Consider the following 12823-nt stretch of genomic DNA (forward strand, 5'->3'; position numbering starts at 1 on the left):
CTTCTTTCTTTCTTTTTAAATTATTCCCAGAACTCTTCCTGTCCTCTCTGAAAAATGAACCATTCAGGAAATCCACTTATGCAATGGGGGAAGGTTAGGAGATGTGACCTCGGTCATTCTGGTCATGTGTAATATATAAATCTAAGGGTTAGTAGCTACATCTTGCAGCAGAGAGGAGGTGTACTCCCAGGACACCTGCATGGCTGGCTCCCAGCGATCTGCGCCTCGAGTTATCTGCACTGGGGACTGGCTGAGCTCCAGCTGGCTCCCCTGCCACCACATGGACAGACCTCCACAGGATGTACCTGTCCTCCAGGCACATCTGATGCCAACCGCCTGCATCCAGGCCATGCTTTCTCCTGAGCAGGGAAGGAGGGAACGGGTTCTGAGGATGAGGGAGGATGGAGATACTGAGTGTACTACATGGTGCAAAGGCTTGTGACCTTCCAGGAATCGGTCCTACCTGATGGCATCTTACTCTTCATTATTCAAGGCCTTTCATATGGGAGTAATTAGATTTAATTAATTAAATGTTCTCCTTGAGGTGGAGCAGAAATGAAAATAAGGTTAAGAAACACTCTTCTAGCCCGTTGCTTCACTCAGCTGTTGAGAGACCATCTGGATTTAATTATATTATCAAGTGATTGTCAATGATGATGGCTTCTGCACCTGTTTTCTTTCTTTCTTTTTTTTTTTTTTTTAAGATTTTATTTATTTATTTGACAGAGAGAAATCACAAGTAGGCAGAGAGGCAAGCAGAGAGAGAGGAGGAAGCAGGCTCCCTACTAAGCAGAGAGCCCAATACGGGGCTCGATCCCAGGACCCTGGGATCATGACCCGAGCCGAAGGCAGAGGCTTTAACCCACTGAGCCACCCAGGTGCCCACCTATTTTCTTTCTTAATTATCACAGTGACTGACGCCCGTATTATGAACTCCATTGTATAGACACAGAAGTAGAGGTTACTGAGGTAAACTGAAGGCCATGCCCATGGAATGGCCGTGAGAGACACAAGCCGCTGGCAGTGCTGGAACTAGACCCTGAGGCCCTTGACCTTCTGCCTGGGGAGTTTACCTGAAAGTACTACGGGGGTTGCCTTTAAAGCGTTTCCCTTGCACTCCTCATAATTCTGGCCATATCTCAGCTAATAAGCAAATGTTACTTACTTTATTTGCTTCCAGCTGGGATTCCAGAGTTCCTGTTTCTTTGAGCAAAGACCTAGTTATGAACCAGAGGGAAATGTCGTTCATGATATCAGAAGTCAGTATTTCACCCAGACAGACCTATTCCAACACCTATGTTCCTCTACTTCTGTGTCTATTATACGGCTCCTCTGAAATGAATTTTCACACCAGATTTTCAGGAAACTGAACTGTTCTGCCAACTGGTTAGCTGCTAGATGGATGAGAAAAGAAGGAAGGTCTGCCCTTGTTCTTCCGTGTCTGCAGGAAGGCTTCCATCCCTTCCTCATGGCTCTTACTCGTAACATACCCTGAACCTAATGAGGTTAAGACGCCCCCTAGTGGGATGCAGACAGTCTGATACTCCGGGTTCTCCTCTTTCCACCCCATCCTTAAAGTCAGGCACCCTCTCGGTCTGATGGTGACGGTGGTGATGATGAAGATGCATGGGCGCTAAGTCCTCCTTATTATCAGTTTCACAGAATAGAACAAAACAAACATAATAACATAAGATACTGACCCGTCCAGAAAATAAGCCCTGGGCATGGAGGTCCGGACAGGAATCAAATGAGAGAAAAGAGAAATCACACATTAACACAAATTACTTCAATGATCTTCTTTCCCTAGATTAATGAAATGTTCTAAATCTAATAGGAACCTGTTTTGTACTGCTCCCAGAATCTCTCCATCTTGGAGGAACTCAGAGCCTCTGTGCAGCTGCTGTCTTAGGATGAAGAGCTCTGGTTTCAGGTGATGTGCTCAGTGCTGGGCACACGCTGCCAGGGGATGGATGAGGGACCAAACCAGAAGGAGAGGAGGATGAGCTGTGCTTCCTCTGCCTTCTGACCCATGACTTTTAGCTGTGACACAGGTTTTCCTTTTGCCCACCATCTGGTTTTTCTTTGTCGGGTTCGTAGGAACAGTATATATCACAGGTTGTCTAAACCACCCCTTCAACTCTCAAAAGTCCCCATTTCTGACCCACCTACTGGATAGGGTCCACCAACTTTGACGTTTATTCTAATGTATTACAATCCTCCAAGTCTCTTCTTTTCCAGGTCATTTGCCCCAGAACATGTGACAAATGCTATTTTCATGTAGAAGACATTCTGCCTCTAATAAAAGCAATTAGCGTACAGTATCTCACTGATTCTCACCAGGGCTTCGTGATCAGGCAGCATGATAGCTTCACAGGGGGTGCTCACAGTAGGCTCTGCCCTTGGTCGTGCCCATAAATACATACGTGACCTTGAGCGAGTCTATTTGTCTAGGGAACTTCTTACCACACTTGGAGGCAGAGGTAATCACATCTGCTCTATACAATTTTCAAGGTCGCAGGGAGAGTTAGGGAGGCCATGGGTATAGAAGCACTTTGTAAAGTGCAAACATAAGGGACTATGTTATTTCAGACTTAATCACAGGCAACAGGAATAAAAAATGAGAGTATCTAGGTGAGAATATGGACCTGTGGACAATGGGCAGGGGCATGACATTCTCGTTTCTTGGTTTTGCAAGGATTGCTTTAGAAAACCATCAATTCCAGACTTAAGAAGCACTCACAGGATATGGTGAATTTAGGACCATGTAAGTGCTGTAGGACCCCCTCCCGCTCCCTTCAGCATGTATTTCATCCCCGAGGTGAGGCAGGGGTCACTGTGCACCTGGTCTCCAAGATCCACTGAAGGAAGGCGCTGGCATTCTGCTCAAACTCCTGACGCATCTCAAAGTTCTTGACCTGTCTCGCTTCTTCCCTTTGCAGCTCCTGCTCCCGTTCCTAAAACCCCGAATCACAAATAGTGGCCTGAACATTGAAGACCTTTCTTTGTAGTAAAATAGCCGGTTCCTACACGCTCCCCTCCCCCCAGTCTAACACGTCTTCCGGAAGCATGTGCCACCTACGCGCTTGTATTTCCTCCCGCCCACCTCTCCTTGCAAAGGGGCAGGAAGCTCCCCTCACACCCCGAAGTGGTCGCAGGTGTCAGTAAGACCAAGCCCAGTAACAAATAAGCTAGTAATAAAGGCAAATCGTCCTCTTCTCATTTTTTTTTTCTAGGTGAAATCTTCATTTAAATGAACGTAAACACAGCCCTAAAGGGAAAAGTAGCAACAAACTGCTGCCCCCCTGAACCCCCGCTTGTGGTCTCTCTCTGACAAATAAATAAATAAAATCTTTAAAAAAATAAAATAAAATTGGTGATAGTTTGGTGACATTTTTCTTTGTGAAACTTTTTAATGTTTTCCATAGTTTCTATGATGAATAATATTATACACATAAAAATTATACACAAACACATAAAAAAGGCACTTTGGAGGTAGGTACAAAATAAGGTTGTGGGGAATCTATAGACTATGAACTTATACATGAACCTCATGAACTTTCGTACCCCATGTTTAGAGCCACCTCCTGGAGCCCGTGTTTGCTTCCTTGAATCACTGCTCAACGCCCAGAGGCATGAGAGTGTCTGAATGCTGGGGCGTAGGGTTGTACCCACCATGAGCATACTTCTGACATTTCCTTAGACAGTTTCTATTCATGACTGCTGACCCAGCATTGTTATTAACTGTGTCCTTTCTTTCTCAAAAGATCCCTCCACAACTTGTATAATACATTAGGTTGTCATGCTCACCACCGTGAAAGACAGCCTCTGTTGTGTGCCATTACCTTGATGATGTTAGACAGGTTCTTCCAGAACTTCTCTAGCACCTCCATCGTTAACCACGTGTAAGGGCTGGAGGGCACATTTAAGGCCTTAATCTGCTGGTCCAGCTCCAGCAGATTGTTGAAGTCAGATTGGGCCCCGGCCAAGGAGGCCAAGAAGGCCTCATGATCCTTCTGCAGCTGCCGGACTGCGTTCAGGGAGACACAGTGCACAGGCTCCGACAGGTCCTCCTCGGCATTCTCACACCAATGGTTGAAAGCGGAAGCCTTTTGTGCAAATTCCATGAACAGCTCCTCAGCCTGCAGAGAAAAAAGTCATCTCCATCTTTCCTGATAGAGGCCCTCAGCAAGAGAGAGGACAGAGGATTAACAAATAAAGACCATATTCAAATATTTTCAGGGTCAGCTCTCCAAGAGGACAGAACTGAAACCACCGAGGACATGAAATCAGTGGGCACATGGGTGCATCTGAGGCACTGCCCAGGTCCTGGTTCCCTGATGTGAGACTAGTCAAGTCTTCGTCATCTACAAATAGAGAGGCGGAAGGACTCCTAGAGTTGTTTTAGTGCCAAGAGTCCAAACGAAGCAAGGTCCATTTCCAGTGATGAGATTTCATGGTTTCTTATTCTGAAGTGTGTGCCCTCGTTCTTCCTGGCACATGGCAAACATGCAAAAGTAGGCATTAAATGAATGAATGGGTGAATCATTCAATCCGAGATCACTGATGGGCTAGGCCAGTCTCTCCCACTCTGCTTCTTCTTTCTCTCTTCTGAAGACAACGCCTCTCTGGTGTCTTTTTGTCTGTACCAAGTCCTTTTTTGCTTTCTTTCTGAAATTTATTCAGGGCTCAACCCAGTTCCTACCCTCTAAACTGTACCCTTACCCCTACGTTACGTTCTGGAGTTATCCAGATGTTCTGAATGACTGCACTGTCTGAATTTCTGAACAAGAGAAATAGTATGGATTATTCCAAACAGTAGGTGACCAAAAATGGTTTTAGATTAAAATGTACCATAGACTTCGGGTCCACAGTTTGTATTTCCCAAGAGATTTATCTAAGGCAAATGTGAAATGAGTTTTCATTCCCAAATATGGAGGTTAAGGAGGAGAAAATTGGTCCAAATGGAAGAGGTATGTCAAAGGTGTTAGACCATTACATCTTACCCTGTACTCACTTCAGCACTCTCTTTGTAAAATGGGCCCATACAGAGATAGTTGATATGGCCCCTACACGGGAAAGACGCAAAAACCTATAAGGTACCTCGTATCACTTCCGTAATATTATGGATCATCTCTGTATTTTACAAAGATTCTATAAGCAGGAAATCAAATGACAAACCTCTTTGCAGAGGTTGAAAGTTAAGCAAAAGAGAATAAAAATGTAAAACATCTTTCTATGTAGAACGCATATATGTGTGTAAAGTTGCCCACAAATTGATTTAGTTTTTCACTTAGGACTTATTTCTGTAGGTACCAAGCCCTTCAATAATTAGTTAAGGGTCCAGACTGACTGATCTTTATCTGAGTGTTTGTTTCCTCATTCCCTTCCCCACCTACCCTGACTTACTGCCTGGTACACGACTTCTTATGGTCTAGGAATGCTCGGTAATTTCACTGAGCATCGTGATTTCCTTTTACTATTGATTATTTTTTATGATTGACATCAAACCTTAGCAGCCACCACTAGAGAGAACATTGTCATCACATAAGCCTACAGAGAGCTTAGTGCCTTGCACTGCGTTCTCAGGTCCATGTTCTCTCTCAATGGTTGTAACACAGACCAGCAAGAGACAGTGGTAATACGGTTATATTTCACAACTGGAGGAATCAAGGCTCAGAGATGCGAAGTGACATATACAAGATCTCCCAGCTCTGGGCAACACAAGATGAGAACTCAAGTTTCCCTTGTTGAGTGCTCCTTTCATTTGGTTAGAGGACAATGTAAGGAAAGCCTTGCCTCCTGCCTGCCAGCAGAGTTTTTCTGTATGCTAGGACCATCCACCTTTCTGTTCTTCTGCTACATGTGCCTGGCATCCATCTCAAGGCAGCTGGATAACTGACAAATGGTCTAAAAAAAAATCCCTGATTACTTCTTGTTCAATAAGAATGCCTTCCTGATCCTTTCCATGCCCTCATTCAAATGTCTAGAGTTTCTCCAAACAGGAGTTCCAGTAGAATCCATTTCTGGAATCCATGACTAATATACAGATTACTGAGGCCTGATTTGGGCTTTTTCTTTTCTTTACCTGCTGTAGGGGCAGCTGCTTCTCTAGCAACTTCTCTTTGTGGGCTGCAGAGGCTTCCAACAGCTGTTCCCAGCGCCTCAGCAGAGCATCATGGCGCTGCTCAATAGCTTTGGTCTGACTGTGCTGAGCAGCCACCAGTTGGTCCTTTAGGTCAGTTATCTCTGACAGTCTGTCTCGCTGGAAACTCTGCAGACTGGCATCCAGAGTGTCCTGGGAAAGACCCAAAGAGGAGCTGTGAACAGAGAAAAAATGTAGGTTCCCAGGGACCATTTAAACCTGGGTTCCACCAGATGTTTATCATGGACCAGAGAAGGTCTAGGAAAGAATTAGAGAGAGGGCCAAGAAAAGGAAACATAACTTAGAGACTTACATGAACATTTGTGGCTGGAGTTATGGCTAAGTTCTGGTGGATGCATGTTTTATAATCAGAGCTTAGGTTAGCTATATAATTAATAGTAAAGGAATGTTGGAGCATGATATGATCTTCATTTTTGGAGTCCAAACTAAATGCTCCCCACAGCTCACATCCTTCCTCAGTCTCTTACATCCCCTGTTAGATTTTGTGTTCTGAGTAGTAGTGGTGCACTGCTAGAGATCTTGGAAGTATGCACACTAACAACAGATCCCTTAGAGAGGCCAGTTACACATTTAGTATGGTGTTGATATCAAAATCACAAAATTCTGGACACTACACTTCCAGCTTTAACACGGTGGCTTATATTTAAATAATTCTCCCTTTGAGAACAACTTTAATTGTTGGATAAAAGTACAACACATCAGGTGTTTGAATGAGATCGGTACACAGCTCAGGTCACTAGACTTCAAGGAATCAAAACTCTAGGAAGGTGAAATAGTAGTAAAATCGGAGTAATATTCTCTGTCACCCTTCCCTGTGACACGTAAGCTGCACAGGTCAAGAGACTGAGGGAAAGCAGCTGCTCAGAGCTCTTGATAATCTCATGGGACTAAAAAGATAGTTTCTGGGGAACCAGGTAGCCAGGATTGGAGCAGTGGTGGAAAAAATTTGGTTCAATATTCTGCCTGTTTCCCCCTCAAGGCATCTATGGGTTCCTAAACTCTATAGGATAGGAGTCCCAGAAGCCAAGCAGAAAACAGTCGCAAAGAGTCAAGGATGCTAAGTAGAGTCCTCAATGGCGTCACAGCACTGAGCTTAGGACACAGAGGAGCAGCACCAATAAAAGGGATTTAATTGAACCCGTAAAAGGCCCTAGAAGTAAGAGCTACCTGAAAAGGTCAAGTCCTAAGAAAAAGCAAAAAGTCTCTCTATAGATAGATAGATAGATAAATAGATAGATATCTTGAATCATTTCAGTCCCTGGCCAAAAAGTTGGGGGGGGGCAGGGGAGGGGGAGGGTAAAAATGCTTTAAATCAAATTCACAAGTTACATGATTTTGAATGTAAATGGACTCACTGTTCCAATAAAACGATCAAAGTAGATAAACAACACTCATCTCTGAAATTTTAGGAAGCACATATAAAATATGAAGACACTCCATGTTTCTGTGTTTACTACAACACCATTCACATTAGCCGCGATATGGAAACAATCTGTGTGTCCATCAACAAATAAACAGAAGAAGATGTGTTGTGTGTGTGTTTGTGTATGTGTGAAATGGAATATTATTCTGCCATGAGATGGGAGGAAATCCTGCCATTTGTGACAATTTGCATGAAACTTGAGAGCATATGTTAAATGAAACAAGTCAGACAAAGAAGCACAACTGCTATTGATATCACTCACCAGTGGAATCTAGAAAGGTCAAATGTAGAGAAACAGTAGGCTGGTGGTTGCCAAGGGTTGGAAAGAGGGGGTAATGAGGAGATACTGGTCAAGGAATACAAACTTTCAACTAAAAGAATCACTAATTCTGGGAATCTAATGTACAACATGATGATTACAGCTCAGAGTCTTGTATTATATACTTGAAACTTGGTAAGAGAGTAGATCTGAAATGTTATCACAACAAAAAAGAAGTGGTAATTACATAGTGGGATAGAGGTGTCAGCTAATGCTACAGTGGCAATCATTTAGCAGTGTATAAATGTATCAAACCAACAACAAAAATATAGGATATAAAGACCTAAATGTAAAGAAATAAAAGAAAACAACCAAAGGATGGAAATTGATATATACTTCAGAAACAAAATAAAATAAAATAAAATAAAATAAAACAAACAAACAAACAAACAAAAAACCCCTGGTACTCTAGTATGTGAAGAAGAAAACTTTAAATCAAGAAATATTATTAGAGGGGCACCTGGGTGGCTCAGTGGGTTAAAGCCTCTGCCTTCGGCTCAGGTCATGATCCCAGGGTCCTGGGATAGAGACTCGCATCAGGCTCTCTGCTTAGCAGGGAGCCTGCTTCCCTCCCCTCTCTGCCTGCTTCTCTGCCTATTTGTGATATATGTCTGTCAAATAAATAAATAAAATCTTTTAAAAATATTAAAGAAATGTTATTAGAATATTTCATAATTAAAAGTATCAATTCATTAAGATGCTTTATAATTTGAAATGTCAACACAACTTTGAAACTAGCTTCAAAATATATAAAAATAACAAAGTATTTAAACAATATGATTAACAACCAAAATCTGACAGGTAATATAAACCACTGTAAAACACACATTATTTTCAACTATACATAGACTATTCACAAACAGGCCATTTGCTGGATGTAACTCAAGCTTCCAAAACAATATAGAATGTGTTTTTAAAATAAAATGGAATTAAGTTAGCCATATATGTCATAAAAGATGAGAAAATTCCCAAATGTTTGGAATTTCAGTGAAATAAACTGTGGGATAGCCAACGAGTTAAATAATTAATTAGTAACAACAGAAATATCTAATCTGAGTGATTATAACAGAAGTAACATATGAAATTGTGAGGTGCAGCCAAAGCCCTGTTAGAGGGAAATTTATAACCTTACATCAAAATGCTAAAAAGGAGAAGGCCTACATATTTGATGTTCTAAATATTTACCTCAACAAATGTTTTTTAAAAATAAGTTAATCTCAAAGAAAGTAAAATAAAATGATAAAAATGTAAAAATATATTAATGGAAAATTAAAAGATATAACAAAGAAAAATTTTAAAAAATTGGTTATTTAATAAAAATCATGTACTCTTAGCAACAGCAAGACTGGTAGAAGGGAGAGGGAGAAAAAAACTGCAAGTTACCAATATTGGGAAAGGAAAAAGTAATAATATCTCAGATTCTACAGACAAGAAAACCACAGATTTGGGGAACAAGATAATCCTAGTGTTTAACTTCCATGTATGTGGGCCATGGACATGCTTGGCACCTGCCCAGGAGCAGCCCTGTTCTCACCTGCTTTGCCAGGAGAGTGAGGGAGGCAGCGAGGTCTGTCCCATTGCCATTGGTCTTCAGACTTGCTTCCTTCTCAGCTAGAGAGCAAAGATGATTGATTAGAGCGGAAAGGTAGCTGCTCTTGAATCAGACTTGGTAAGGAGAAAAGAAATATTTACTCTATGTCACAAGAGAGCCCCCTAACTCAGGAACTCAGGAGTGGATCATTTATTGGAAGATGGGAATAGTAGGGGCTGATGGATGGGTTATTTGGACGTGTGCAACATAGAACTGACTGAACAGAGCTAGAGCCAAGGGAACTTCTGAGTATCTTGAAAAAAAAAAAAAGGAAAATTGCAGATTAAACATAAGTTGGGAGTAATCAAACACACTGCTTTTTTAAAGAATGTTTTGCCACGGCTCTACCCTTTTGAATATCACAGATGAAATCACCAATTTCCCGAAAATGTGTTTTCTGGAATTCTGTTCTGCAGTCAGAAATCAGCATGTTTTCTGAGGTGTGTGTGTGCATACACAAGCACACAAATGTGAGTGTAATTATGTCCAGAAAGTGTAGGAGTCGGTGAGGAGGGAGTATCTCTCTTCCCATGGGAAGTGAAAACATCCCAGAACCTATCAGTGGAACCCACCAGCACGTCTCCTGTCCCTCACACATCATACCTATCCAGGCCTCCACCACGTCAGCCTTCCAGTTAAACTGCTGAAAGGCGTGATCGTCTTCCAGTTGCAACTTCCAAGCTTTTATGGCCATGGACAGAGAAGGGATCTTTTCTTTGAGAGACTCTATCTTGGCAGAAATCTCCTTTTGCTGACTTTTCTCCTGGGACACCAAGGTGGAAGGGAGAAGGAGAGACAGATACATGGGTGGACATCCAGAGCTAAAAGTTGGAATTCTTTACTATGTAAAAGAGGTGTCATTTCCCCCACTCCAAATATGTAACTACTCTCTCCTGGGTCTAATGCATTTATTTTATTTTTCATCCATGCCTCGGACGGTTATTTCCACTCTAGCATTTGGGAGAGCTTCGCGTGTTTGTCTACCTGAGTGTGGCCTTCTTAGCTGGAATGCCCTCTGTCTAAGGTTCTTTATGTAGCACTTAATTAGTGAGGATTTGTAAAAACAAGCAATTAAACAAAAGAATGATTTTCAAGTCACAAGGAGGTTTCAGTCTGGTCCTCCTCCCTAGTGCGTACAAAGAAACCTCTTTATATTTTTACGATACTCTATAACCAAATCGTGCCATGAAATCTTTATAAATGCCATGTTCTGCACACAGTGAGTAGGAGGGTCAACAAAGGATTTAAGGAAATCTGCAGGATATACTGATAAGAACTTAAAAAAATAATTTATTAAAAGCAGCAATCGAAGAGATAATTATTTGCTCAGAACAAAAACAAGGTAGCTAGGCAGAGAGTATTAAAATTTGATGTGTGAGTTTTTTAGCACTTCTCATGATTCTATATTTGAAGCAATCCCTTTTGGAAAATGAGCTTGGCCTGGAACCCCGAGTTGCTCACCTTATTCAAGATGTCTTCTCCTTGAGCACATATGTCTTGCACTCGGGTCTCATGGACAGCAAAGTCATTTTCCAGGGTTTCGTGCTTCTTTAGCAAGCTCTACATAAACGAGTCAGTGAGAATCAATACTTCCAAGCCTGGACAATCTAACCCACCCTCATTCTGACTTCCACTGATGCCCCCCACAGGGACAACTGAGCTACATGGGCAGAACACGGGCGTGTCCACTTTTCCCATCATGCCACTAAACGCTTCTCCTGAAGCTCTTCACTTGCCAAAAGGGGCAATCTTACCAGAAAAGAAAGAGATATTCTTTCTAACTTACTGTGTGAACTTCAGCTTTTCTGAACTTTGGAATGAAAGTGTGGGTCAAGGTAAAATGTAAGAATTCCACCATCTTGAAATTTATATAATTCCATGAAAAGTTGTATCTAACATATAGATAATAAGTATCATCTTATACCTAGAACGGACCTAGGAGTGCCTGGGTGGCTCAGTGCCTGCATAACCTGCCTTTGGCTCAGGTTATGATCCCAAGGTCCTGGGATGCAGTCCCACACCAGGCTCCCTGTCCAGTGGGGAGTCTGAGTTTCCCTCTTCCCACTGCTCATGCTCTCTCTCCTGCTCACTCACTCTCTCCCTCTCCCTCTCTTTTTCTCTCAAATAAATAAATAAAATTAAAAAAAAAAAGAAAAAGAAAAACTGACCTAAAGGTAGCTAAAGAAACTCTGAGCTGTTTTGACCCTCAGCATTAAACTTCTCTATGTCTACCTGCTGCTGGAAGGATGGAGAATGGAGTTAGGACAAAGCCCAGGAACAGTGTGTCTCCTCCTTCTCGGTATTCTTCTGAGTGTTATCCAGTCCAGCCTGCTCTGCCCACTGCTACTCCCATCCTGAAAGGCCTGGGCTGCCTCTGCTCCCTTTGCCTCGTCTTGTCACAAAGACACTTGTCCACTTTTCCTTCTACATTGCATACTAACCAGGGCCAAAGGAAGAAACAGATTTCATGTGACTATCATATTTTTAACCACTACATTTTGAAAACAAAAGGATTTCTGTTATATGGTGTTTTTAGGCATAAAATAAGATGGTTATTTCTTTAAATACAAGATGGGCTACATGATCTTGTATGATTGTATTATATGTCAACTCGATGCAGAAACCATACATAGAGACTGGACACATGATCCACTGTATAAAATAGACTGATTCAGCTAAGTTTTCACATACACATAATGCATGAAATAAAGTCTCTTCAATACGACCACCTTCTGTTTCCAGTGTCTTTTCTGTTCTTACCCTTGGACACCTCAGAAGCTCAGGTACCCCACATCAAACACAAATTTCCTTTAATTAAAATTGGATAGGTGTCCCTCTTTCAAACATATTCCTAGATAGCCTCCTTAATATTGTGTTAAAAGTTGATAAAGCCAGGGACGCCTGGGTGGCTCAGTTGGTTGAGCAGCTGCCTTTGGCTCAGGTCATGATCCCGGCGTCCTGGGATCGAGTCCCACATCGGGCTCCTTGCTCATTGGGGAGCCTGCTTCTCCCTCTGCCTCTGCCTGCCATTCTGTCTGCCTGTATTCCCTCTCTTGCTGTGTCTCCCTCTGTCAAATAAATAAATAAAAGCTTTTTAAAAAAAAATTAAGTCTTCAAAAAAAGAATCCTGAGATATTAATATGTATTATCAAACATTGATAATTAAAACAGCCTGTTAGGGACGCCTGGGTGGCTCAGTTGGTTGGGCAGCTGCCTTCGGCTCAGGTCATGATCCCAGCGTCCTGGGATCGAGTCCCACATCGGGCTCCTTGCTCGTCAGGGAGCCTGCTTCTCCCTCTGCCTCTGCCTGCCATTCTGTCTGCCTGT

At 42.3% G+C, this 12823-nt stretch overlaps 1 protein-coding gene across 1 annotated transcript in view; it reads right to left on the reverse strand.

Moving 5' to 3' along the window:
* LOC111138834 (spectrin alpha, erythrocytic 1) overlaps positions 1-12823 on the reverse strand; it is a 65825-nt gene that overhangs the window by 5934 nt on the left and 47068 nt on the right. The window contains 8 exon segments of the mRNA XM_022490736.1: positions 1166-1217; positions 1701-1718; positions 2842-2954; positions 3843-4139; positions 6086-6295; positions 9440-9516; positions 10100-10259; positions 10958-11056. Of these exon segments, the coding sequence (XP_022346444.1) occupies positions 1166-1217; positions 1701-1718; positions 2842-2954; positions 3843-4139; positions 6086-6295; positions 9440-9516; positions 10100-10259; positions 10958-11056 (1026 nt within the window).

This window comes from Enhydra lutris, unplaced genomic scaffold (genome assembly GCF_002288905.1).
Source record: "Enhydra lutris kenyoni isolate GAN:26980312 unplaced genomic scaffold, ASM228890v2 scaffoldscaffold94, whole genome shotgun sequence".
Lineage (NCBI taxonomy): Eukaryota > Metazoa > Chordata > Mammalia > Carnivora > Mustelidae > Enhydra > Enhydra lutris.